The sequence below is a fragment of the Candoia aspera genome, chromosome 5 (assembly GCF_035149785.1).
Source record: "Candoia aspera isolate rCanAsp1 chromosome 5, rCanAsp1.hap2, whole genome shotgun sequence".
Taxonomy (NCBI): Eukaryota; Metazoa; Chordata; class Lepidosauria; order Squamata; family Boidae; genus Candoia; species Candoia aspera.
The window spans coordinates 112,375,825-112,399,061 of NC_086157.1; the positions used below are offsets into that span (position 1 = coordinate 112,375,825).

The 23,237-nt window shown below is 43.2% G+C and overlaps 1 protein-coding gene across 1 annotated transcript in view; it reads right to left on the reverse strand.

The window, feature by feature from the left end:
- Positions 1 to 12,813: 12,813 nt before the first annotated feature.
- The window catches only part of CAPN5 (calpain 5), a 68,387-nt gene continuing 57,963 nt past the window's right edge, over positions 12,814 to 23,237 (reverse strand). The window contains exons 7-13 of the mRNA XM_063305959.1: positions 22,610 to 22,687; positions 21,232 to 21,427; positions 19,719 to 19,841; positions 16,584 to 16,780; positions 15,736 to 15,857; positions 14,948 to 15,084; positions 12,814 to 14,172 (exon numbers count right to left, since the gene is read on the reverse strand). Coding sequence (XP_063162029.1) covers positions 13,990 to 14,172; positions 14,948 to 15,084; positions 15,736 to 15,857; positions 16,584 to 16,780; positions 19,719 to 19,841; positions 21,232 to 21,427; positions 22,610 to 22,687 — 1,036 coding nt within the window. The 3' untranslated portion in view covers positions 12,814 to 13,989. The remainder of the gene's footprint in view (positions 14,173 to 14,947; positions 15,085 to 15,735; positions 15,858 to 16,583; positions 16,781 to 19,718; positions 19,842 to 21,231; positions 21,428 to 22,609; positions 22,688 to 23,237) is intronic.

Consider the following 23,237-nt stretch of genomic DNA (forward strand, 5'->3'; position numbering starts at 1 on the left):
ATGTGTGAGTTGGGGGAGGCTGGGGAAGGGGGGTGCTGCAGCACGAGCGCAGGAAAGCTGGGGATACTTAACAGAGTGACTTGTGATCTTCCCTGCTGGCTTCCCCATTGACTTTGCTTGTGGGAAGCCGGCAGGGAAGCTCGCAAATGGCTATCACGTAACCGTGGGACACTGCAATTGTTAATATGTTTTCTACTACAGATTAAGGTTACTATGGTAACTAATCATTTTGGCTGGGTGAAGAGGTTAAATTTAATTGTCCCCTTTTCACATGTTAATGGTTGCATTGCCTAAGGGAGGAACTTGCCTGAACTTGTTTTAGTTTCAGTTTCCCTTCTATGTAGGCATGTAGAGAGTTAAGCAGCTCTCACTGAGAGCCTGTAAATATGTTTGCTTTCTGTAAATAAAAATATTTTTATAGAAATGCCTGGTGTGTGACTTTTCTGATCTCTCCTGGGCCAAAGGCTTTCTAGCACTCTGCCAACTGCAATGCCATAATCACAAGCCGGACACCCGAGTGCCTGGATCACCATCAGTGACCGCGGGGGTGCTGAGATGGCCCGAACATTGAGGATCGGTCGTACGTCTATTTTTTCAGTGCCGCTGTCACTTTGAATGGTAGCTGAATGAAAGGACATAAGCTGAGGACTTCCTGTATTCTTGACAGTGTAGCAGAAGTGGTTCGCTCTTCCCATCTGCCAGGGTGCTTTTTCAACTTTGTTTGTTTGATTGATTTCTATAGCCACCCATCTCAGCAAGTGACTCTTCCAGAAACTTCCAGACTAGCCTGCAGCCAGTGGTTTTCTAGGGATCTCCCATCCAAGGCCTGACCCTGATTTGCTTTTTAGAGTTCCTTCCAGGAAATCAACAACTGGTGGCTACACAGTTCACTATAAAAAGGCTCACATCTCCTTCGAGTTGGACTTGTGGACACAATCCTGCAGTTTTCTTGCCCGGGTTACCAAAGTGGTCCACCACAATGTCTTTCTTGAAAAGCTTCCCAGTCTAGCTTACGGCCCCAGAATTCCCAAGTAGGCTTTGGATTTAGATTAAGTATATTCTGAGAATTGAACCATGCTTTATTTTTTCAACAATATCGGGAGCATGGCCAATTCATCAGAAGTCTAAGGGCTTCATTCACCCATCATGTGATGCTTGCTGTTAACCTTGGTTAGGATTTTTGGACCTTACATATTGTGCAATATCCACCACCCACCACCCACCCCCAATTAGTTTATGATGTGGGTTATTGTAAACCTAGAAAATGACTTAATTCAGGAACCAAACTACGTGTTTTGTGCAACCTCCACTGACATTAATCCACCCTGCGGTTGGCTTGCTAAGGGCTTAATGTGCTGTGTTCATCTAACCATCATTTTTTTAATAAACTGATTAATCAAACCATGACAGAGTATTCTGTGAAAATCGCTCAACTTCTTTCCTGTTTGCATTTCTTTTTCTTTTGTTTTTGGAAGGAGTCAGCTGGTGGGCATTGGTAGGGATGTGCAAAGTCTTTGCAGTACATGGACCGTTACCGGCATGGGTCAGTTTGTTTTGATCATCTGGATCAAAAGACGTGCATTTTGCCTGGATGCAAATCAAAGCACGTAATCCAGGAAAGTGAGTGGGGTTTCTTTGGGGTGGGTGCTGGTAAAAAGCCAAGGACCTTGGCAGCAGCTGAGATGGAAAAAGCAAGGGGCTGGCAAAGGTGGGGCAGAGGCCAGGCAGAAGAGGAGTGGAGAACATGGCGGGACACACCAGCCTCGCCTGCACTTTCTAAGACCCTTGCAGATTTTGTTCCAGCTAAATTGAAAAGGGAGCACAAAATGGGCATTCAGTACATAAAAGGTTCCATAGGGAAGATGGTCAGGAACTAGTCTCTGTTGCTACAAAAACTAGGACCAGAAATAACCTTCAGGAGTATCTTCTCTAGACAGCTTCATCCTGACCAATTGGATCTAGCAGGAGCAACTGCTGCAAAATCCACATTTTGTGGGGGCTCCAAGGGGTGAGGTGAGAAGTCACTGCTTTTCTGCTGCAGCACCCACATTCTTCTCCGCAAAGATCAGGATGGCTCCCTCTTTGCTCATCTTTCGAAAGCTCTTGAAGTTAGAAACCAAATCCTATACTATTGTTAGTAGTTTTTTTTCCTTTTTCCTTTTTTATTTTAGCAATACAGGGCTTCTTTTACAAACAGCAATACAGTGGAGATTTTGGCACTAAGCTCAGAGCCAATGTACTTTGTCTGGTATGGGCAATCTTTTATTAATGTTATACTGAGCATGAATTGTATCACTTCAGTCATTTTCTTTGTCCACTGATCAACATTATTTATTTGTTTGTTTATTTTTCAAATTTCATCACCGTCCATCTCCCTCAAAAGAGGGACTCTTATCTATCTACTGAAACAATATCTTTGTTTTAAATCAATCAATCAATCAAAGAGCAAGCTGTTTTGAGGCACACTCCCCTGATTCAATTTGATTTTGCCGTCTTTGTATTTCCTTAGTATTTTTGCAGTATTATTATGTTTCCATATTTGTACGGGATTTGTTTTATACTGTATTTTTTCCTGTATAAGCCACTGAGATGGGATGGCAGCGACATTCAAATATGTTAAATAAATAATAATGGGTATAGGTTGCAGCTGCCTAGCTGTCACTTAAATATAAGAAAAAACTTCCTGATTTAATTGGTTTAATTGGTTTTCTTGCACATTGCAAAGGGTTGGCCTAGCTGACCCCCATGGTCCCATCCAGCAATTCTATGAAAGTCAGAACATCGAAAACATTCCTGGTTTTCATTCTCTCAAACTATTGCTCACCAAGAAAGGGGTGGCAAGACTTCTGAAACGCAATACGTTCATTCTGGGTTTGAAACAAACCACAATGTCTATTTTATGGACCTCCCCCAGGAATAGGATTACAACCAGCTGTGAAACAAGAAGATCCAAATGCTGACCCAAAACACAGCACCTCCTCCTACTTCTGATCTATTTGCACACTGAAGATCCTAGAATTGCAGCATCCTAGAATTGGGGGATCAAGGAAGCTTGTAAGCAGTCAAATCCAAACATCTCTTTGATATACATATATATATAAAAAAACTAAGAGCAGATCCAACAGAAAGCTCTCTGGCCTGTGATCAAAGGTCACTGAGTGGAAATGTGATGTTTTGCAATCAGTAATCCAGTCACATTGCCCAAACCATTCATTCCATCAGGAGGCTGGCTCGACAAGAAGCAGACTGCCTGCCCAACTGTTGTTCAGAGGTAAGCATTCAGGACTGTCTCTGTTTGTGAACGGGCTTAATTAATAGTCCCTGATTTCCAAACCACAGCCATTAAACCAACACCAAACAAAACCTTCATTCAGTTGTGTGAATCAGGCCACCTTTGACACATCAAATGGTTTGTTTGGATATACGTAGGTGTTCTGTGGACAAAGCAACATTTAATTGAGGTTTACATGGAGGGTGGATGACCACCTGTCGGGAATGCCGCAGTAGCAGATTGCTGTACTGATTAAGGGGTTGGACTAGATGCTCTCCAAGATCCCTTCCAATCCTCATATTCTGTGATTTTATGTAGCCTCTACAGAATGCAAGTTAGCACTATGGCCAACTGGACAGGCTTTCTCCAAGCACAGTTGAGTTCACCTCCCCAAATTCCCAGCTTGTGTGCCTTTATGGAAGATGACGTTCAGCCCACCTGAAGGACACAAGATTCAGGAAGTCAATCTGCTTTAACGTAACCTAACTTCTGCAGCCAGGTCAAATCACAAATCTAGCTGGGCTCACATAAAACTGTATTCATATAACAAACCATATTATAGCTCGTCAGGATGGTCTACTCCACCACAGGTAGACAATGGCTGAGTTCTTACCAAAACATCTAACCATCCAACTCCCCTGAGCTTAGTTTAACATACTGTGCAAATCCACAGTCTGGGATGCTATAATTTGGATTAGTGCACTAAGATGGGGGTTGGATTGGACAGCCTCAGTGTTCATTCCTACTCTAGAAGTGATTGCTGTGATTGCACAACAACTGAATCTCAGCTTAGTAAGTGCGTCTTTAAACCAGCTTCTTGTGGAAACCTACCAGAATGGTCTCTGGTAGATTTGGTTCAATGTATCATGCAAACCTAGAAAATTGAGCTAAGTACTAACCGTGTCTAATCATGCTGTGCAAGCATAATCTGAGCATCTCTTTTTACTCCCATTCACTGGTTAGATTTGTTAAAAGCCATAATCTACTTGAAGCTTGGGCTTAACATTTTGGGTAAACTCAGCCATCATGATTTACAAGCCATGTCTTATGGCTTAGCGTATTGCAAGCAACCAGCCAGTTGTGGCTTATTCAGCAAACCGTGGCTTGGTATGACACTAGCTGAATCAAGCCATTGTAGGTGGAGATTGTGTTTTCAGCAACAGGGCAACCTGTAAGGCATCATTTAATCCATTAACTAGTTAACTGCTTTTTATAAAACAGATAATTGGCTAAAGGGATGCTGATACGTTTTCCAGTGGTTTTGTTTTGATGACTACCTAAAATCCTGCCTCTCCCAAGTCCTTATTAACAAAAAAGCTGGTTCATCCTTATTCCATCTATGAGGCTAGACTTTGTTGATGCCTGCAATAAAATATGCAGGCATGGTTTGAAAACAAAGCACAGTCACGCACAGAGGTGTTAAGTCTGCAAACTCATAAACCTTTGCAAATTCAAGAAAAATTCTGCAAATTCAGGAGCTTGGCAAACCGGTAAGAAAAAACTAGTTGGATTCATCCATTCAGATGTCATTAATCGAGCAGCTAATCATTACAGGTGATCACGGGAAGTCTCTCTTATTTTGAGGGATGCAACCACAATGCCTCTGAATTGGTTGTGTGCCATGCATCCCTGTGTTTTAAGAAAGTTCCTTTTCTTTTAAAACTCATCTCTTTCAGGGGAGGAGAGAGCCTTTCAGGAGAGGCAACACCAAGATAAGTAAGTGAAAAGTAACTGAAATATTCAGCCAGGCTCTAAAAAGCAGAGGAACCTGTTAGGAAGGGACAAAATTTGACGGCTTTTGAGCAAATCCACATGAATTAAAAAGAATCTCAAAGCAAATTGGAACTGCCCACCTCCTTACCTTAGTGACTGATGGAATTTTCCTTTTTGGTTCCTTACTCAACTTCGGGATTTTTTTTCTCTAAAAACAGGTTCAGCAGACAGCAAGGGTGCGATCCAAGCCAAGGTTGGCGGCAACAGTCCGGAGGGGAAATGAATGCATCGCTCAGATCTCCATTTTTCCTCCTCCCCAGATCTCTTTCGCTCTCCGTTGGCATTCAGTACCTGTTCCGCTTCAATAGCCTCCCATTCATACAAGGCCGATCCTTCTTACCAAGGGGAGGAGTTAAGGGCCCCCGTTTCAGAACAAACCAGAAAGGGAGCAGAAGCCAAGTTTGGGGGAGGATTAGGTTTTGTACGGATCTCTGAAGTGAAGACCAGATTCTCTTATGTTAGCATCCTTCCAACAAGCAAGCCAGGACTCTGAAATCAATCCCAGCTTGTCCTGAGGATGCAGCGAGGTGGAAAACCTGTCGCCACCCTGAAGATGTCTGGTTCTGCTCCTTCTAGGGGTTGTTGCTGATTTACTCAGTCTCTGAAGAGCAAGAAGGGGGGTCCATGAATGTTGTCCCCCTCCCTCAACATGGCAGAAGTTGGCTGCTTGGGCCTGAACATATGCAAGGCACGGGATGCAGAAACAAGAATGACGTCAAATTATTGTGAGTTTGGCTTTAGTTTGCACAAACACAGATATTGGAGGAATGGAAGTGGTTGCTGGTTTAGGTAGCCAGAATTCAGAAAGAGTCCGGTACCCCTTTTTAAGGCTAACGTTTTTTATGAAAAGGCAGACGTCCACACCTCTTCAAGTTGCCAAGGTTGAGAAACACTGGATTAAGGGGTTGGACTAGATGCTCTCCAAGATCCCCCCCAGTCCTCATATTCTGTGATTTTATGCAGCCTCTACAGAATGCAAGTTTGCACTATGACAGACTGGACAGGCTTTCTCCAAACACAGCTGATTTCAACTCCTCAAATTCCCAGAAGGTTTTGTGAGCTGCAAAGAAAACACAGACATGACATCGTGTCTGATAAAGCGAGCTGCTGTTCACAAGAGTTTCTGCCTTTCAGTAAAATTGGCTAGTCTTAAAAGGGACTACCAGACTCAAAAAATCAATTTGTTTATTGTTTTGGCTGCTGGTCATAATAAATAAGTTATCAGATTCTTTCTGAATTAGGAACCCAGATGAAGCCTGGCTTATGCACTAGCATCATGATTTAATTTGTATCTCATCTTCCCTACAGAAACATAGGGTCTCAAACTAAGACAATGGCTGTTTGTTCAGGAAACCAAGGTTAAGTAAACCATGCCTTAGCACGATGGGCAAGAAGCCCCCAGTTATAACCTTATAACCAGCACCTGCGGCTGTGTTGATGTTCCAAGCAGATGAATCCTGCCACTATTTAGAGCAGATTCTCAACCCTGGCAACTTTAAGATGTGTGGACTTCAACTCCCAGAATTCCCCAGCCAGCTGTGCTGGCTGGGGAATTCTGGGAGTTGAAGTCCACACATCTTAAAGTTGCCAGGGTTGAGAAACACTGATTTAGAGAGACATGATCAACATGTAAGAGATCAACGCAATTGTATCAACGCAATTAAGCTTGCCAAGCTGGCCGACCTGATGTCCCTTTCTGTTGTTGGGTGACACATCTCAGTTTTTCAGCATTTTAAAAACCCAGCGAGTCCATTTTTTCAGCATTTGAGGGATTTCAAAACAGTAAAGCCGAGGATGAGTAGGGTTAGCAAATTTTCACAGGTCTCTTTATCCAGCATGCATTATCAATAGGGCTGCATACAGATCTGCATCCAGAAGGAAAAAGGTGCTTTGAACCCCAGAGGGGTGGGCCCAGTGCTTTGCGAATTCTTAGTCACTGCATCTTTTCCATGGTGCATCCAGCTGGTGCGAGCGTGTTCCTAGCAGGAAAACCTGTGTTTCATTTAAGGCAGTGTTTCTCAACCTTGGCAGCTTGAAGATGTGTGAACTTCAACTCCCAAAATTCCTGAGCCAGGTTTAAGGATAGAGAGAGGGTGGTATCTGCATGTTCGGGCCTGCTCCAAAACATATTTTCCCCTAACAAGCCATCTTTTTTGAATGGGTCTTGTTAGTTAAGTATCTGGACAAGACAGGCAGAAGATAAATGGAATTGGAGGAAGCCAGAAATGGTGTCAGCTCCACCTTGTGGTTGCAAGCAGGAAGTTATTATTAATTGCAATTAATATCAAGGCAACCAGATCTGGATGGTCAAACTCCACAAGACCAATACAGCATTAGAATATTCTGTATCATTCTGCTGGCATCTAGCAATCACCAGATCTGGCAGCCCCAACTGGGTGATCCTTCTGAAAATTTATAAGAATCATGATTTTTAGCCATATTAAAATTCCAGTTATACCACTTATTCAATCTAAACAACCATGACATATTGAGTAAAGCAGGACTGGGTTTGTACAACTCTAAATTGTAAACCCTGATTTGCAAACTACTCTAACCACATTCACACAACACCATAAACCAAATTAATCTGGATATTTTATTCTTGTATGCATCTTTTGCTGTACATCACCTAGTCTTTGGATTGGGGCAGGTTATAAATATTTTCCAATAAAATAAAATCATGTTATGGCTTAGAACAACACGTGAACCAGTCACACTGAATAATTAGCTACTTTTTATCTTTTTTAAAAAATTAAAGGCAAAGGGAATTAGAAAACACAATTATTAAAAAAAGGACAGCAAGCTATGGATTTTTGTCACAAGAAAGTAAGTTTTTAAAGCTATATGCTAGTTGAATCATTGGTGACTAGCAATGTCATGTAATCAGGGACATCCATGGAGGTCAAAAAAGTCAAGATGGCACCCGTGACGTGATTGAAGGCCTGGGCCTTTTTATATGAGTCGCACATGTGAAGCATGTAAAAAGAGGTGAGCTTTTCATCACCTAGCTGTGGCACCATCTTGACTTTTTTGACCCCTCCCTTGCTAGTGATGCTTTTTACCAGCAGTCGTTTGTTTCACTCTGTTGAGGCCACTTCAGAAAGATTGACCTGTTTCTCCGTTAGAATTTACTATGTTGGGCTATATAGCTTTGAATATTACCTTTGGCAACATTTATTTATTATTTATTAAAGAGATTTATATGGCTGCCCAACTCACTCAGGGTGACTCTGGGCAGCTTACAAAAATAAAACCCCAAATGCAAAACCCACTGCACGCGCACCCCACCCCCCGGCAGCAATAATACAATTCAGACAAACTACTTGATGGGCTCCACGCCAACCTAGGATCCCCAGGCCTGTTGGCAAAACTACGTCTTTAGGGCCTTTCGTAAGAGTATTAAGGTGGTGGCTGATCTTATCTCCATGGGGATGATGTTCTACGGCAAGGGAGCCACCACAGAGAAGGCCCTTCTTCTTGGTCCCACTAGATGGACCCCCTTAATGGGGGGGGCAAATCATACTGTGCCTCCCCGATCTGGTGGGTCAGGTAGATGTAACTGGGAAGGTGATCTGCAGCCAAAGATTTCAACAGATGGTGCTTCTCTTCAAAGTACCAACTCTCCTCCTCCACCCTGTCTCTACCATTGTCTCCATTGTCTCTACCCCACCCAGGTTGGTCATCACTGTGGCTCTGGGTATGCTCACGTCTCATTGACCTAACTTCATTCCCTGATTTTTTGTGCACTCTTTCAAATCTTGGGATCCTTCTCCATCTCCAGGTCTGCTGATCCTTTACCCCACTAGGGAATGGTTAAAGACAAGCTGTAGCCTTGCACGAAAGCCTCCACTGAACCCCTCACAGATTACGGTGCCACGCTTGCGCAGGACTCTCAAGGGGGCTCAACTGAACACCTGAAAACTTCCCAAAGTTCGCTAGCCATTCTTCTTCATTGACGACAAAATGCCCATCTTGGGGAAGGACTTTGAGGTGGCATCCAGCAGGGATAAGATGCAGGAAAGTGACCAAATGTTATTTGCCCCCTAAGGAAAAACATACACATCCCTCTTCCTCAAAGGGTCAGTTCTGGCTTTGGCTTGGCAGGATGATAACTTTACAGTGGCACCTGCCCAGCTGTGCATTCTTCTTTAAAAGCTCATAAACCGTCCGCCTCATCATCTGTCCCATAGTTTTGCCCAGTACTGACACCAAGCTGGGCAGTCTGCAGTTACCAGGTCCTCCTATTTCTCCTTTTTGAAGACAGGAACATTCGCTGTTCTCCGGTGAATTTATTTTTAAGAACTTCCCAACCCTCCTGTGCTCCTTTTGACTTGTTCCCACCCAGTACTTCTGAAACAATCTCCTCTTTTGGTCAAATCATTTTGGACATTCTGTTGATCACACTGAAGGCAAATGCAGCTGTTTCAGAACAAGGATCCTGCATTATGTACCATGCCCTTCTTTTCCCTAGTGCCCTCCAGATGTGTTTCAACCACAACACTTGCTGATTTTGATGCCCACTCTTGAGAGGCGAAGGATGAAGGTATGGCTATCACAAACACCAATCTTATTCTCAGCAAAAAGAAGCACAATGGCAGCATCACATGAAGACTCAAATAATTCATATTTATCTGGCTGCCAATCAAGGCAGCTTCAAGATCGATGAGCGTCTATGGTTTCGTTGGGCCCAGCCTTGCTATTTCATTTTTTTTTTAATTTTTACAATTTCTAACCAATCTTTCAGGCAAACAAACAAGCTTATTCTGCTATTCCCATTCTTGGCAGTGATTTTCAATGTAGGTGAAAAAATGGGACACGTGTTCCTGAGAAAGGGGTTATATAGAAATGGCAGTGAAAATCAGATAGTTATTAACAGTCCAAGTGTTGGTTCTGCTTTGGCTTTTAATTACAAATCTCATACAGCCAGTTTATTTCAATGATTTTAAAATCCCATTATTAAGACATTTCCCCCCAAATCTGCATTCATACATTTCGTGAAGCATCCGTTGAATAAAGTGCAAGTGACAAAGATTTCGTAACTTATAAAATGGCTGACAGAACCAGCGAAACAGAAATCAAAGATCTTCATTTTACCTGACATCATAATTGCAAGGTCAATCATTTGTTAACATGCTCCCAACTCATCTTTCCTCCAAGCTATTATCCATGCAAGGAAGGAAATTGTGGCTAAAAGATTATGCAAACAAAAATAGGAAGCTTTCCCCTAGACACACAACGTGGAAAACCACAAAGAAGGTACAAAAACAGATGTATTGTAAACCAGTGTTTCTCAACCTCAGCAACTTTTAAGATGTGTGGATTATAACTCCCAGAATTCCCCAGCTGACATCTGTGGACTTCAACTCCCAGCATACTCCAGCCAGCATGCTGCTGGGGAATTCTGGGAGTTCAAGTCTACCCATCTTAAAGTTGCTGAGGTTGAGAAACACCATTGTAAAAATAGTGAAATGAATGCCACACAATCATGTGTAACAGTAAAGAACAGTAAAAAGGATCCAACCCACGCATTGAAAGTATTAGATATCTGATTCACAATTTGGAATTTTAGAAGGGGGTTGGTTATGCTAAGGTTTGAGAAGATTGAAGTAAACAGAAGATTAAGTGACTCTATTTTTGTAAAAGAAATTTGAGAGCCTTTTTTTCAAGCCTACCTCTGAGATCAGAAAGGATGATGATTAGAATTTCCTTTTGGATAAAGTATGCTTTCTTTTGTAGATCTGTTTCTGAAGATGTGGTACACAAAGGAACAAGGAATTCAGGCTGTAGCTGACGGCAGAAAGCAAGCCCATATGCTTCATTTGATAGGATGGTGGTTAATTTGCCAGGATGACGGAAAACGAGTGTATTGCTACTGTTTTATAATCAGCATGACTGCCCCTACCCTGAATCCTTTTTATCAATCCTTACTGGTGCACATTTAACATTAATTTTACTAAAACATTAAGCATTCATTGTTCTTTTTTAAAAAGAGTAAGCAAAAGGACTGGAGACATTTTTGGTCCCTGGGAAAACACAGTACTCTTGAAAGCCTTCCGCCTCTTGTTAAAGCTTATTTCTCTAGGGACTGATCCCAACCCCCAAATCAGAGCTTGCTTCAGACACAAGTGAGCTTTCTCTTCGGCTGCACTTGCAGAATCCAAGAAGCAATTTGTCTGATGCTGTAGAAATTATGGACTGACCTCCTACAGCAGTGTTTCTGACTTCGGCAACTTTAAGATAGGGGGACTTCAACGCCCAGAATTCCCCAGCTAGCATGCTGGCTGGGGAATTCTGGGAGTTGAAGTCCCCCTATCTTTAAGTTGCTAAGGTTGAGAAAAACTGCCTAGAGTACTGGATAAAATAGACATACGGAGGAGAACAAATCATGTGCTAAAATGGTCACCCATTCATTGTAATGTTCACAGCATTTCTACCTCCATGCATTTACCCACTTTTAAAGTGTGGGAGGCACATTTTCAGTAAACCCTGCATGATATCACTTTAGGATGTAGAAGGTCAAATTGCACCCACTAAGGCTCTCCAAAATAATTTGAAAATAATCCTCCCTGCATATAGAAAGCACTGACACCTGAAACAGAAAAAAAGAGTAGAAATTTTCTCTTTATTTAGATTAGTTGTCGGCATGCAGGGAGTTACAGGTAGTCCTCATTTAACAACCATTCATTTAGTGATGGTTTGGACTTAGAACAGTGCTGAAAAAACCAACCTGCGACCAGTCCTCACACTTACGGTCATTACAGCATCCCCATGGCCATGTGATCACAATTTGGGCACTTGGCAACCAGTTCACATTTATGACCATTGCAGCATCACGTGGTCACGTGATCACCATTTTCGACCATCCCTGCTGGCTTCTGGCAAGCAAAATCAGTGGTTGATTCGCTTGATGACCACATGGTTCACTTAATGCCCGTGGTGATTTGCTTAATGGCCACAGCAAAAAAGGTGTAAAAGGTTGGATTTGCTTAATGAACACTTCGTTTAGCAACTGAAATTCCAGTCCCAATTGTGGTTGTTAAGTAAGGACTACCTGTACTTGTATTTAACTATTTAAACATGCTTTTTCCCAGCTTAAATGAAATACTGCAGGATGGACTCTACCATCCCAATTTTGGTGAATATATATAGCGATGTTAGAAAAAGAGGCTGAACTAGTGAGCAAGAGTAGATAATCTTGTTGGGAAACATTAGTATACAACTTAAATTCCCAAAGTCTTTTTCTTAGCAGAAGCTGTTCATTAGAAATTTAAGCTTAAGAATGAATTTGGGATTTTCTGAAAAAAGAAGAGATGCTCTCGAACTAAGCTATGGATGAAGCCCGTTCCATGATGGAAAACCAACTCCAGCTAACTATTTAAAACTCTTCCATTACAGGTAGTCCTTGCTTAACGACCACAGTTGGAACCAGAATTTTGGTTGCTAAGTGAAGCGGTCATTAAGTGAATCTGCCCCAATTTTCCAACCTTTTTTTGCAGCGGTTGTGAAGCGAATCACTGCAGGGGTTAAGCAAACCATGTGGTCATTAAGCAAATTACACGGTTCCCCGTTGATTTTGCTTGCCAGAAGTTGGCCGGGAAGGTCAAAAATGGCGACCACATGACGCTGTGACAGTCATAAATGTGAACTGGTTGCCAAGAGTCCAAATCGTGATCATGTGATTGTGGGGACGTTGTGACGGTCATAAGTGTGAGTACTGGTTGTAAGTTGTTTTTTTTCCAACACTGTTGTAAGTCCAAACCGTCACTAAACGAATGGTTGTTAAGTAAGGACTACCTGTATTTTATATGGAAAACTTCTACAGGGAATAGTAAAAACAGGGAAGCCTATGGCACTTCAACAACTCAAAAATGTTCTGTGGCACCTGGAAGGTTATATGGAAAATACCCTTAAAAAATATTGCAAAAAGTCAAATTGTTTGACTTTTCTATTGTGCAACCGGAGACATAGACATGGGGGTGAGAACTTAACAGTAACCACTGCTTTTTTGGGGAAGACCTCTGATCTGGAAAAAATGGTCCTTATTACAAATATATTTTTCCCTGCTGTGTTCCAAAGTCTTATGGCAAGTTGAAGAGATCCACCGCTTATGGATGAATCATAATTCTACAGGGTACTGGGCATGAGATTCAGCTCCTGAGACACTCAGCTTCATTGTTTATTTTTTAAAGTTTCTTTTAAAAGCCCAGGAAGATAGGAAGCATGGAAGCAATTCTGCTGGAAATCAAATTCCTATTGAATCAATTCCTGTTGCAATCCTGTTGAAATCAAAGGGGCAAAGGCGGAATTGATTCCCCCCCCCCACAATTAGGGATTGGAAAGGTTAATGGAATGCAAGGCAAGCTGTAGGGATTTCCACGCCTAACTTTAGATATTATGCAATTCTGTAGAGGCACAAAACTGCAACACAGCTATAATCCTTCAGCTATTTCTGTCACAGGAGAGAGTCCATCTTCCATTTCCCATCCTGTCCCCAAAGCTGTCAACAGCACCAGCGACTCATCAGTTAAAAATGTACCCTTTGGTGAACATGACGATGTGTCTGCCTGGTCTGGGGAACAAGTCACAGCCCAGTCACGTGTGTGCGCAGATGAGAGATGTGTCTCTGTGTAAACATACAGACTCGTGGCATTTGCCCGGAAGGAACCGGACTGATTGGCTTGGGAGTTTCTCTGGCCATCGGACTCTGGCTACCGATTATGTTGCAGTCTCATTTCAAAAAACAGAAGGAAACCAAAACCACCACATTTTTGCTTCTTGGAAAAGGCACCGTTGTGTCAAAATTTTAAAAACAACCCAGGCTGAACTTAGGAGGGCTGGTCCCATTTCAAAAGTGAAGGCATGCACAGCATGTACACATTGGCAGGCACACACAGACACATACAGAGATGCATAATGGAAGATGGTACAGAGCAGAGAAGGGTCTCTTAGATGCCAGTTAGAACGTTGCTACTCAACAGCTGCACCTTAAGAACCCCGGGCAGTTCCATGGCCCGTTTGTTTCCTTTGTCTTGGAGATGGAGAATGTGCAATGGATGAAGCTCGCTGGGGTCCCCAACCAAGGACGCCTGGCCCAGGAACTCATCTGTGATGAGGTTATGGTTCCAGATCTGGATGGACAGAAAGAGGAAGGAGGATCAGGCAAGGAATGCCCTTTATGTGCAATTGCATGTTGGCCTCAAACTTCGAGTCGCTCTGGTGGTATGTTCAGCTTTGAGGAACATCAACTTGTGGTTGAAATTACGCCTATCGCCCTCGCAGAGAGAGAAATTTAAGAATTTCCATGTCTGCAAGAGGTTGAGCTAAGAACAGCAACAGGAGCAGCAGAAGAGAAATGAGGGGGCTTCAGTGACCGGCATGTCGACGGGGGAAAAAGGTAAAAGTTGGAACATTTAAGACAGTGGAATTTATGCTCAGCCTTGTCTTTGCACATGTGCCCTGCTCAAAGAGAGTCCTCCCTGTTCCCTCATAAACTCAAAGCAGCGAAGGCAACAAATAACTAAAATAAGGAAAGCACCACCCACCCCCCAAAAAACTGTAAGAAGTTTTAAAATCCTCCGGCTGCCAAGAAACAAGGGGAGGCTGAAATACCTAGGACAATTTGGTGCCGATTTCCTCCCTGCTTCTGTTTGTTTGTTTGTTTGTTTGTTTGTTTACTTTTCAAATTTCTATCACCGCCCATCTCTCCCAAAAAGGGGACTCTGGGACTCTATGTCACCTGTTGAGTTGATAGGGTGAAAAAAAGACCATCTGCCACTCTCGAGTCAGTTTATCTGGGAGTGAAGCATCTCCCAGGATCTCCCACCAGCATGGTCAATGGATGGGGATTCTGGGTATTCTAGTCCCCACTCCTGGAGAGCACTGAGTGAGGGAAGTCTGCTTTACCTGAATTATGACTGGCTGCCCAGGCTTCTTGCGGTAGAAAATTCCTTTCACGTCAAATTCTGGCGCCAGAGTGTTCTTCAGGACCGGTGATCGGATTTTCTCTCCTTCACACTTTACGATCACATAGGGATCCACTCCTGGGGGAAACACAAGGAATTATTATCTTTATTATCATGTTTTCTGCTCCCCTTAAATAAGCCTGCCCTGTTCACATCTGTCCCTGATTCTTAAATTCCTTAAAATTCCGTCCTTGCCACAGAATTATGTTTTGACCTGTTTCCAAAACCCTCCAAATATCTCTCCATGACCTTGGACCAAGTTTCTTCCACCACTCTGAGGAACACAGAGGTGAGGGAGGAATACCACCCTCAGAGGGGTTTCCTTGGGCCCTCAGAGCCCATGGTTAGGACCCTTCTTCAAGCTTAGAAGGTAAGACACAAATGTCATCCTATAGGTACTGTAGGATCTGGGGCATCTTGGAAGAGGATCAGTGAGACGTGTACAATACCATCAGATTTCAACCACTTTGTCGACAGGGAAACCGCAGAACTTTCTAGGTTGCCCTGTCTCTGCACATTGCTCACTTGGGCCTAAGATCATCTAGGGAGATTAGATTTGGGCCTGGATTTCCTACTCCGCTCTTGGCCAACTTTCTAAGAAATTACAATGGATTCTCCTGTGGATATGCCAAATGGGATTTAAACTACTCGGACGAAGACTCCGGTTTCCTGCTCTCCCTTCCCTTTGACTATGCTTGGCTTGAAACCAGTGCTGGAGTGATGTGGTACCTTCTTGAGAGCCCTGGTTCTTCAGCCCAGCAGCTGAGATGACATGGACTTGGGACACCAATTGGGGATAGCCACACATTCCACTCCAGCAGGTGTGAGGGGGCTCATCCAGGGTCAGTTCTCTGGGAAAAGAGGATGGGATACCCAAAAGACATCAGATATTTCAAAGGCCAGGCATTCTCTCTTTTACAAGCAAGGACCCATCTTTAGCTGGTCAACCTTCCATACACAACCAGGCTGTGGAGAGTGCAGCAGGATGGGACAGCGAGGCACGGCACACTCCATTGCTGGGCAATGCAGGAGAGGTGGTGGCAGCTGTCCGGGTGAAGGTGGCAGCTGTGTGGGAGCTGCTGTTCGGGGGGGGATGTGGAACTGGACAATGGGGAGGGACGAGGGCTTCCTGGGGGTGCAGAGCACGCTCTGCAGTTCACATTGGAAGTGGTCTTAGAGAACTGGCCTGCGGGCTTCAGCAAGGGGTGGAGGCAAGCCCAGCACCGACAGCCTACCTGCAGACCCTCTGCTCGCTCAGGTCTTGCAAAGCCTTGGTTAATCATCAGTTATTGGGAAACTTGATTAATCATGGGTTGACTGTGTTGTATGAATGTAGCAAGAAAGAATGGGAGTACAGATGAAGGTCATTAAGATATTCAAACTTAAGATATAAAGCCCTCTTGCATGAAATCAGAAGGGAGGGAGGGAGGAGAGGAGAGGAGAGGAAGGGGAAGGAGAGCCAATCAAATGCCTATGTTGCATATGTTGTGCAAAGTAGCACCTTCTTCTGCCTTTCCCGATCTCCGCCCACCCAACCTCTTTCGAAGGAAGATGGATGGAAGTGCCCTTGCCCTTACTGGCAGTCAGAAGGCAAGTCTGTGAACTGCCTGAGCAGGAATTCGGCCACGTGGCCAGCCTCAAAAGTGGTCGGTATGATGACATAGCGACCTTCTTTCAGGTCTGTCCTCAGGAAGATGCTACGAGAATTGATGTAGATGGAGCTGGCTACTTTGGTCTGCAAGGTATGCATGCGGTAGATCCGGTTGAGTTCCACCTGGGTGTAAAAAAAATCACAGAAGAAATTAGGGGGGGGATTACAGCAGTGTTTTTCAAACTTGGCCACTTCAAGATGGGTGGATTTCAATTCCCAGAATTCCCCAGCCAGCATGCGGGCTAGGGAATTCTGGGAGTTGAAGTCCACCCATCTTAAAGTGGCCAAGTTTGAAAAACACTGGATTATGGTATCTTCCAATTGTGCAATTTTCATATAAAATATCTCCATGCCAATAGAAATAAATAAATCAATAAAAAGACTCAGAAGCAAGAGACATATTTAAATAACTACCCCCCTGCCCCAGTATTTTAAAAGTCCGATTGAAAAGCAAAACTGCTTGAAAACAACCCAACATAAGAGTGTTGTCAGACATCGGGAATGTGGAAGTAGCTGAAAGGTTTAAAAGGCAGAAGAAATTTTTCTGGATTAATTGCATATGGAATTCCAGAGGAAATGCATATGGAATTAATTGCATATGGAATTCCAGAGGAAATGCATATGGAATTAATTGCATATGGAATTCCAGAGGAAATGCATATGGAATTAATTGCATATGGAATTCCAGAGGAATGCATGTGGAATTAATTGCATATGGAATTCCGGAGGAAATTCCACATGGAGTTTCATTAATCAGGGTTAATGTCAAGAAATAAAGGGTTAGGATACAGAATCTTGGAAATTCCCGCCCTTATTTATAAGTAAATTCATTATGATGCAGTCTCCGTGAATTGTTTGAAACTTTTTCTCAGGCTGCAAAACTGAAAGACTAACTCTTCCCCAGATCAGTTGGACACTGAAACATCCACCTGCTTTTTGTTAAGTGATATTTTGAAATCCACCCTTTTCTTCCTCAGCATTTTACACCTCTCTAGGCGCCCACCCACTTTTACTTTAAAAATATATTAAATTGGGGTGGGGGGGATTGGAAGCTGGGATGCTACAATTCAAGCATCACTTTAATGGAATGCAAATGAGACCCATAAAATCCCGTAGAACTTAAAAATGGCACATGGCTGAAGTCAAGGCTTTGCTGGAAGAGCATCTGCCTGTCCAGAAAAAGTTAAAATGGTAGGAAAGCAAAAAAACATATTGTGAGGCATGTCTGCAAAATGATTTCAAAATTCCAAGTATAGCCTTGATGCACTCAGCCTTGATAGAAAGTGTTAGACCTCAATTCAAATTCCCTACAGAGATATGAAACTGACTAGATGTGCTCAGGCCAGGCACAGTCTCATGCAGGTAGTTCTCACTTAACAAGCACAATACGGACCAGAAAACTGGTTGTTAAGCAGTGCAGTCATTAAGTGAGTCATGGGTCATTAAGCGAATCCAGCTTCCCTGATGGATGTTTTTTGTTGAAAACTGGCAAAAAAGGCCACAAATCATGATCATGTGACCACAGGACTCTGCAACTGCTCATACATGCAAGCTGGCTGCCAAGTGCCTGAATTGCAATCATGTGACTGTGGGGGTGGTGCGACATTTTGCAACAGTCATAAGTGTGAGTACAGGTCATAAAGCCCTTTTTCTGAGGCTGTTGTAACTTCAGACCGTCATTAAATGAACAGTCGTTAAGCGAGGACTACCTGTAGTCTAATCTATCTCACAGGAGTGTTGTAAAAAGAAAATGGAATTTTTCACAAAGAAAGTCAAGATAAAACATGCACAGGTGGCTTTGTGACTAAGTACATGTACCACTTGACTTATTTCCCCGAAAGAGGAACAGATTACATCCTATATTATAGCTGCATATAATTTTATTGTGAAAACACATTTAACTTGTTTATAAATTGCTAGCCACCTGAGTAAAGGAAGCACAGAATATAACTCTTCAGTTTATCATTTGGGGGTGGTGACAGTGAGATTTTAACCTACATTTATTTTTCCCCCAATAAACTCAGATGAAAACAGCCACTAAAACAGAGTACAAATTCTAGAAGGAGGTTTCCTGGCTGAAAAGCCTGAGGAAAAGTGTTTTTAAAAAGGGCCAGCCAAAATTAGAAACTACAGAAGAAATACATAGGCTATAGAATACAGTTACAAATAAAAATAATAGAAACAATTGCCAGATTTTGAGTAAAATGCAAAGCTGCCTTAATAGAATAATGTGAGTGATGTAATTTTTAATGTCAGAGAGCCAATGTGGATGGCAGGAGACTACAGGTAGTCCTCGCTTAACAACCAAAATTGGGAGTGGAATTTTGGTTGCTAAGTGAAGCAGTCATTAGGTGAATCCAACCTGATTTTACGACCTTTTTTGTAATGGTCATTAAACAAATCGTTGCAGGTGTTGAGCAAGCCACGTGGTCATAAGCAAATCACATGGTTCCCCATTGATTTTGCTTGTCAGAAGCCAACTGGGAAGGTCAAAAATGGCGATCATGTGACCACAGGATGCTGAGACAATCATAAATGTGAACCAGTTGCCAAGCGCCCAAATTCTGACCACATGACTGCAAGGACGCTGCAACAGTCGTAAGTGTGAGCACCGGTCATAAGTTGGTTTTTTCAGCACCGTCGTAAGTCTGAACTCTCACTAAACAAATGGTTGTTAAGCAAGGACTACCTGTACCCAGAAACTGAAAATGGAATTGAGAGATGAACAGGCTCAGCATCAGCATGGAAAAGCATTGTTGTAGTTTCAGGTTCAGTGGAAAAACCCAGTTAGCCAAATGGACATTGCTTTTTATACGCGCTGGGAAGATCCCCACACTTATTAGTCCACTTTTTCTCTCACGATGGCACTTCAGAAAAGAAGACTTCATGAAATCCATCCCGCCTCTGGTGAAAGGAGACCTCGCAGAGATCTGCAAACACTGTTCCGAAGAGCTATCTGCTTCCTATCTCTACAATCAGAATCAAAAAGGGTCCATCCTGCTGTGGGACTCTGGCCACATCCAAAACGTCTTATGAGAAGTGGGTCATCTACCCAGCTTACCTTGTAGATGTCAAATCCGATAGCGAGGTTTTCCCCTTTCCCCTCCTTCTGGCTGGTCCGTTTGGGCTTCTGCTGGATGCAGACCAGCACTTCGTCCTCTCCTTTCTTCACATCAAAAACATACTGGGTGAAAAAGAAAGGGCATTGCACGGGTCAGCCCTTTGGGGTATGCCACGTCAGCCAACAGAAGAGAGAAATACTAGAATTCTACTTCATTGTTATAGCGTATACTCTTATACTCAAGAGCAGGGTTTCTCAGCCTTGGGAACCTGAAGATGTGTGGACTTCAACTCCCAGAATTCCCCAGCCAGCAAGATTGGCCCTGGCCCTGCTGTCCTTCTGAAAAGCTCTAAAGACATGGTTGTGCCAAAGCGCCTAGGGAGCTGGTGATGGTTCAGAGTCTGCCAGATGGCTATACTGATTGAGCGATGACTTTCACTTATCTGCTTTTTCTCTATCTCGGTTTTTAATTGGGTGTTTAATTTGACTTTAAAGGGGGGTTGTGTTTTTACTGATTTTGGGGTTTTTGTTTATTGGTTGTGCTATTTGGTGCTTTTTAAGTGTGTGAGCTGGCCATGAGTCACAAATGTGAGATGGGTGGTGATACAAATTGAATAAATAAATAAATAGTCAAATGCAGGAAATGGATTAACTCCATAACCAGGTTAAGTGTGTTAATGTAGCCAATACAGTATATGTGCGTGTTTGCGTGTGTACCTTGAAGGTGTGGGTATACATCTTTCTCTATATTGGCCGCACCACAGAACTCTAGGACTGTATTTCCACAACAGACCAAAACCAGGGTATGGAATTAATCCGTTTTGTGGATTTGCACAATAAACAGAATCATCAGCGGCCTCACCAAGTTGAGCTGGTGCAACCGGCTTTGCCACCAGAAAACCTAACCAAATTTAGCACAAACCAAGCAGAGCATATTGTATGGCAGTGCTGCTTTCATTGTCCTGGTTACGCATCTTGCACAAAGGCAGACTAAGTGTTGGCAAAGAAAAAGAGAGAAAGGGTGTGTGTGTGTGTGTGCGCGCACGCATATGCAGAGATACTCAGGAAGAGGAAAGGAGGCATTATCCTGCTTCCCTTCAATGCATGCTTTTATCCATCCATCCATCCATCCGTCCATCCGTCCATCCGTCCATCGTCTTAAGATGTGGTGTGAACCATCCAGGTCATCATGCTAAGCCAGACCAGGGCTGATTGTTTAAGCATAGCACGTTATGTGAACAGTATTTTGTTAACCTGGGTTTATACCCTTAAGATTTGAAGATGGGGATATAAAACATTTATCTACCACCATACTCCACATGACTCTAGGCTCACAATAATAAAACCCACAATAAAACACTTTCAACACCATAAAAAAGCATCTCAAGGCGATGCCATAAAACAAACCAAGATAAGAAACACAATCTCAAAGTTATGCCTACAAGGGACATCTCCTTGCATGAACGTAGTACACTGCAATGCCTCCCTTGCCTCCCCCGCTTGACCTTCATACCTGGGGGTTCTGCAGGAAAGTATCCCGGTTGTTGACGCAGCCTCCAGAGCGGTTCTTCAAGGGGTCTTCATGCCGCGTCCAGGCCCCCCGCAAGACTGCTTCTTCCCATGTCTTATGGATGCTCAGGTAGGAAGTGTTGATTAGGCGGCATTTGATGATGTCGGTGAAGTGTCTACAGAAGTCATCAAAGGCCATCCTAGGACAGGAGAACGTGACACTCAGCTCTGGTCCAGCTCAGGTTTTACTGCTCTATCCTGGTCCCCTTTCCTCAGCTACGCAAAGTGGATGCCATTTTCGATATCCTGCAGTTGTTTTGTTGGGTGGACCCAAGAAGGACAGCAAGGCCTTGCCTCTGTGTCCACCAATAAGGACTCAAGTTGGATTTATTTTAAAGGCACAGCATATCTGTATTTTCTACATTAAATATCTGGGAACTTCCAAAAAATCTTCAGAAGCCAACGAATAGATTAGCCTCACACAACAAAACACTCTAGGGTCAAAGAGTTTGCTTAGTCTGTGGTTAGGGAGACCATAGACTAAGGACAGCCATGGTGGTACATCCAGGCCATCACGCTAAGCCAGAACAGGTTGCTTTTTTAAGCACAACATGTTATGTGAGCACATCAATGGTATTTTGTTAACCTGGATTTATACCCCCATAATTTGGAGGTGAGAGTATAAAACAAGCATGGGCACATCCTATCTGTGGGCCAGAATAGAACTTCCGGTTCCCTGTTTTGTGGGGGACAACGAATTCAAGTTTTTGTTTTTTGTGTGTGTGTGTTTTAGGGATTGCCCTCCCCAGTGTTTCTCAACCTTGGGAATTCTAAGATGTGTGGACTTCAACTCCCAGAATTCGCCAGCCAGCATTCTGGGAGTTGAAGTCCACGCATCTTAAAGTTCCCAAGGCTGAGAAACACTGCCCTAATCAAATCTCAGCCACTGCTTTGCTAATTTCTGGAGAGGGTTATGAAAACTGGGGAAAAATGGGACATCCTGGAATTAGAATCCTGAAGTTTCAAACTTTACATGGGAATCTGCAAATCAAAATATAAAAGATCTCTGTTCATAGCAGACCAGCACTGGATCAATGTCTATTTTTTTCCACCATTCTAAGCCTTGTCCTCCAGTAAACACTGATTAAAGGGCTAATTGTTGACACACTTAATAAGGTGGGTCCTGAATAGACAGGGAAGTGGGAAAACACATCTGGCATTGCTGCCATAAAAATTACCTGGATGTGCCCATAAAGTCAGCAGAAGCTGAACTTGATTTGAAAAACATTTTGCATGTCATGGTGGAAACCTTTGGCCAACATACTGCCTTGGATCTATTCACTGAATCATCCCCTTTAATTTTATTTGCAAAATATGCTCACCAAAATTCCCCATCATCCTCCACAGTCATCCCTAGTCTCTCTCTTTCACTGCTGCTGACTTTCTGCCATTCCTCGGAGCTGTAGAAAGGAAAATAAACTTTTAGGATGTTGAGAAGACACAGAACCTTTGGGGCATGTCAGTAATTCTACACTCTGGGAATGAACCTATAATTCTAAGTTTTGATCACCTAGGGCAGTGATACTACAATATCTATCTTTAGAATGGTATATGCAGCCTGTAACGGTATGTGAGAGGCGGGGCCAAGAGATGCTGCCAAGGGAACAGTCAGATAAGAGAGGGCTTAGCCCACAGCTGGACAATGGATGGGCCAGAGGCGCAGAAGGGAACCTCCCTAGTTTCCCAGCTGTAAAAGAGACAGTGGAAGATTTGTACTTTCAGACTTGCAAGATTCTGTTACTCTAGCTTTATAATAAAGTAGAATTAGCTCATCTGGTTGTGATTCCTGTCTGGTCTACCTGGTAAGGCTGACATCAACCTTGCAAGTCTGAAAGTATAATTCTCCCACCATCTCCTTTGCAGCCCAAGAAACTAGGGAGGGTCCCTAAGCCTCTTGCCCCGCCCACTGTGCAGCTGCGGGCTATGCCCTCTCTTGTCTGATCTTTCTCT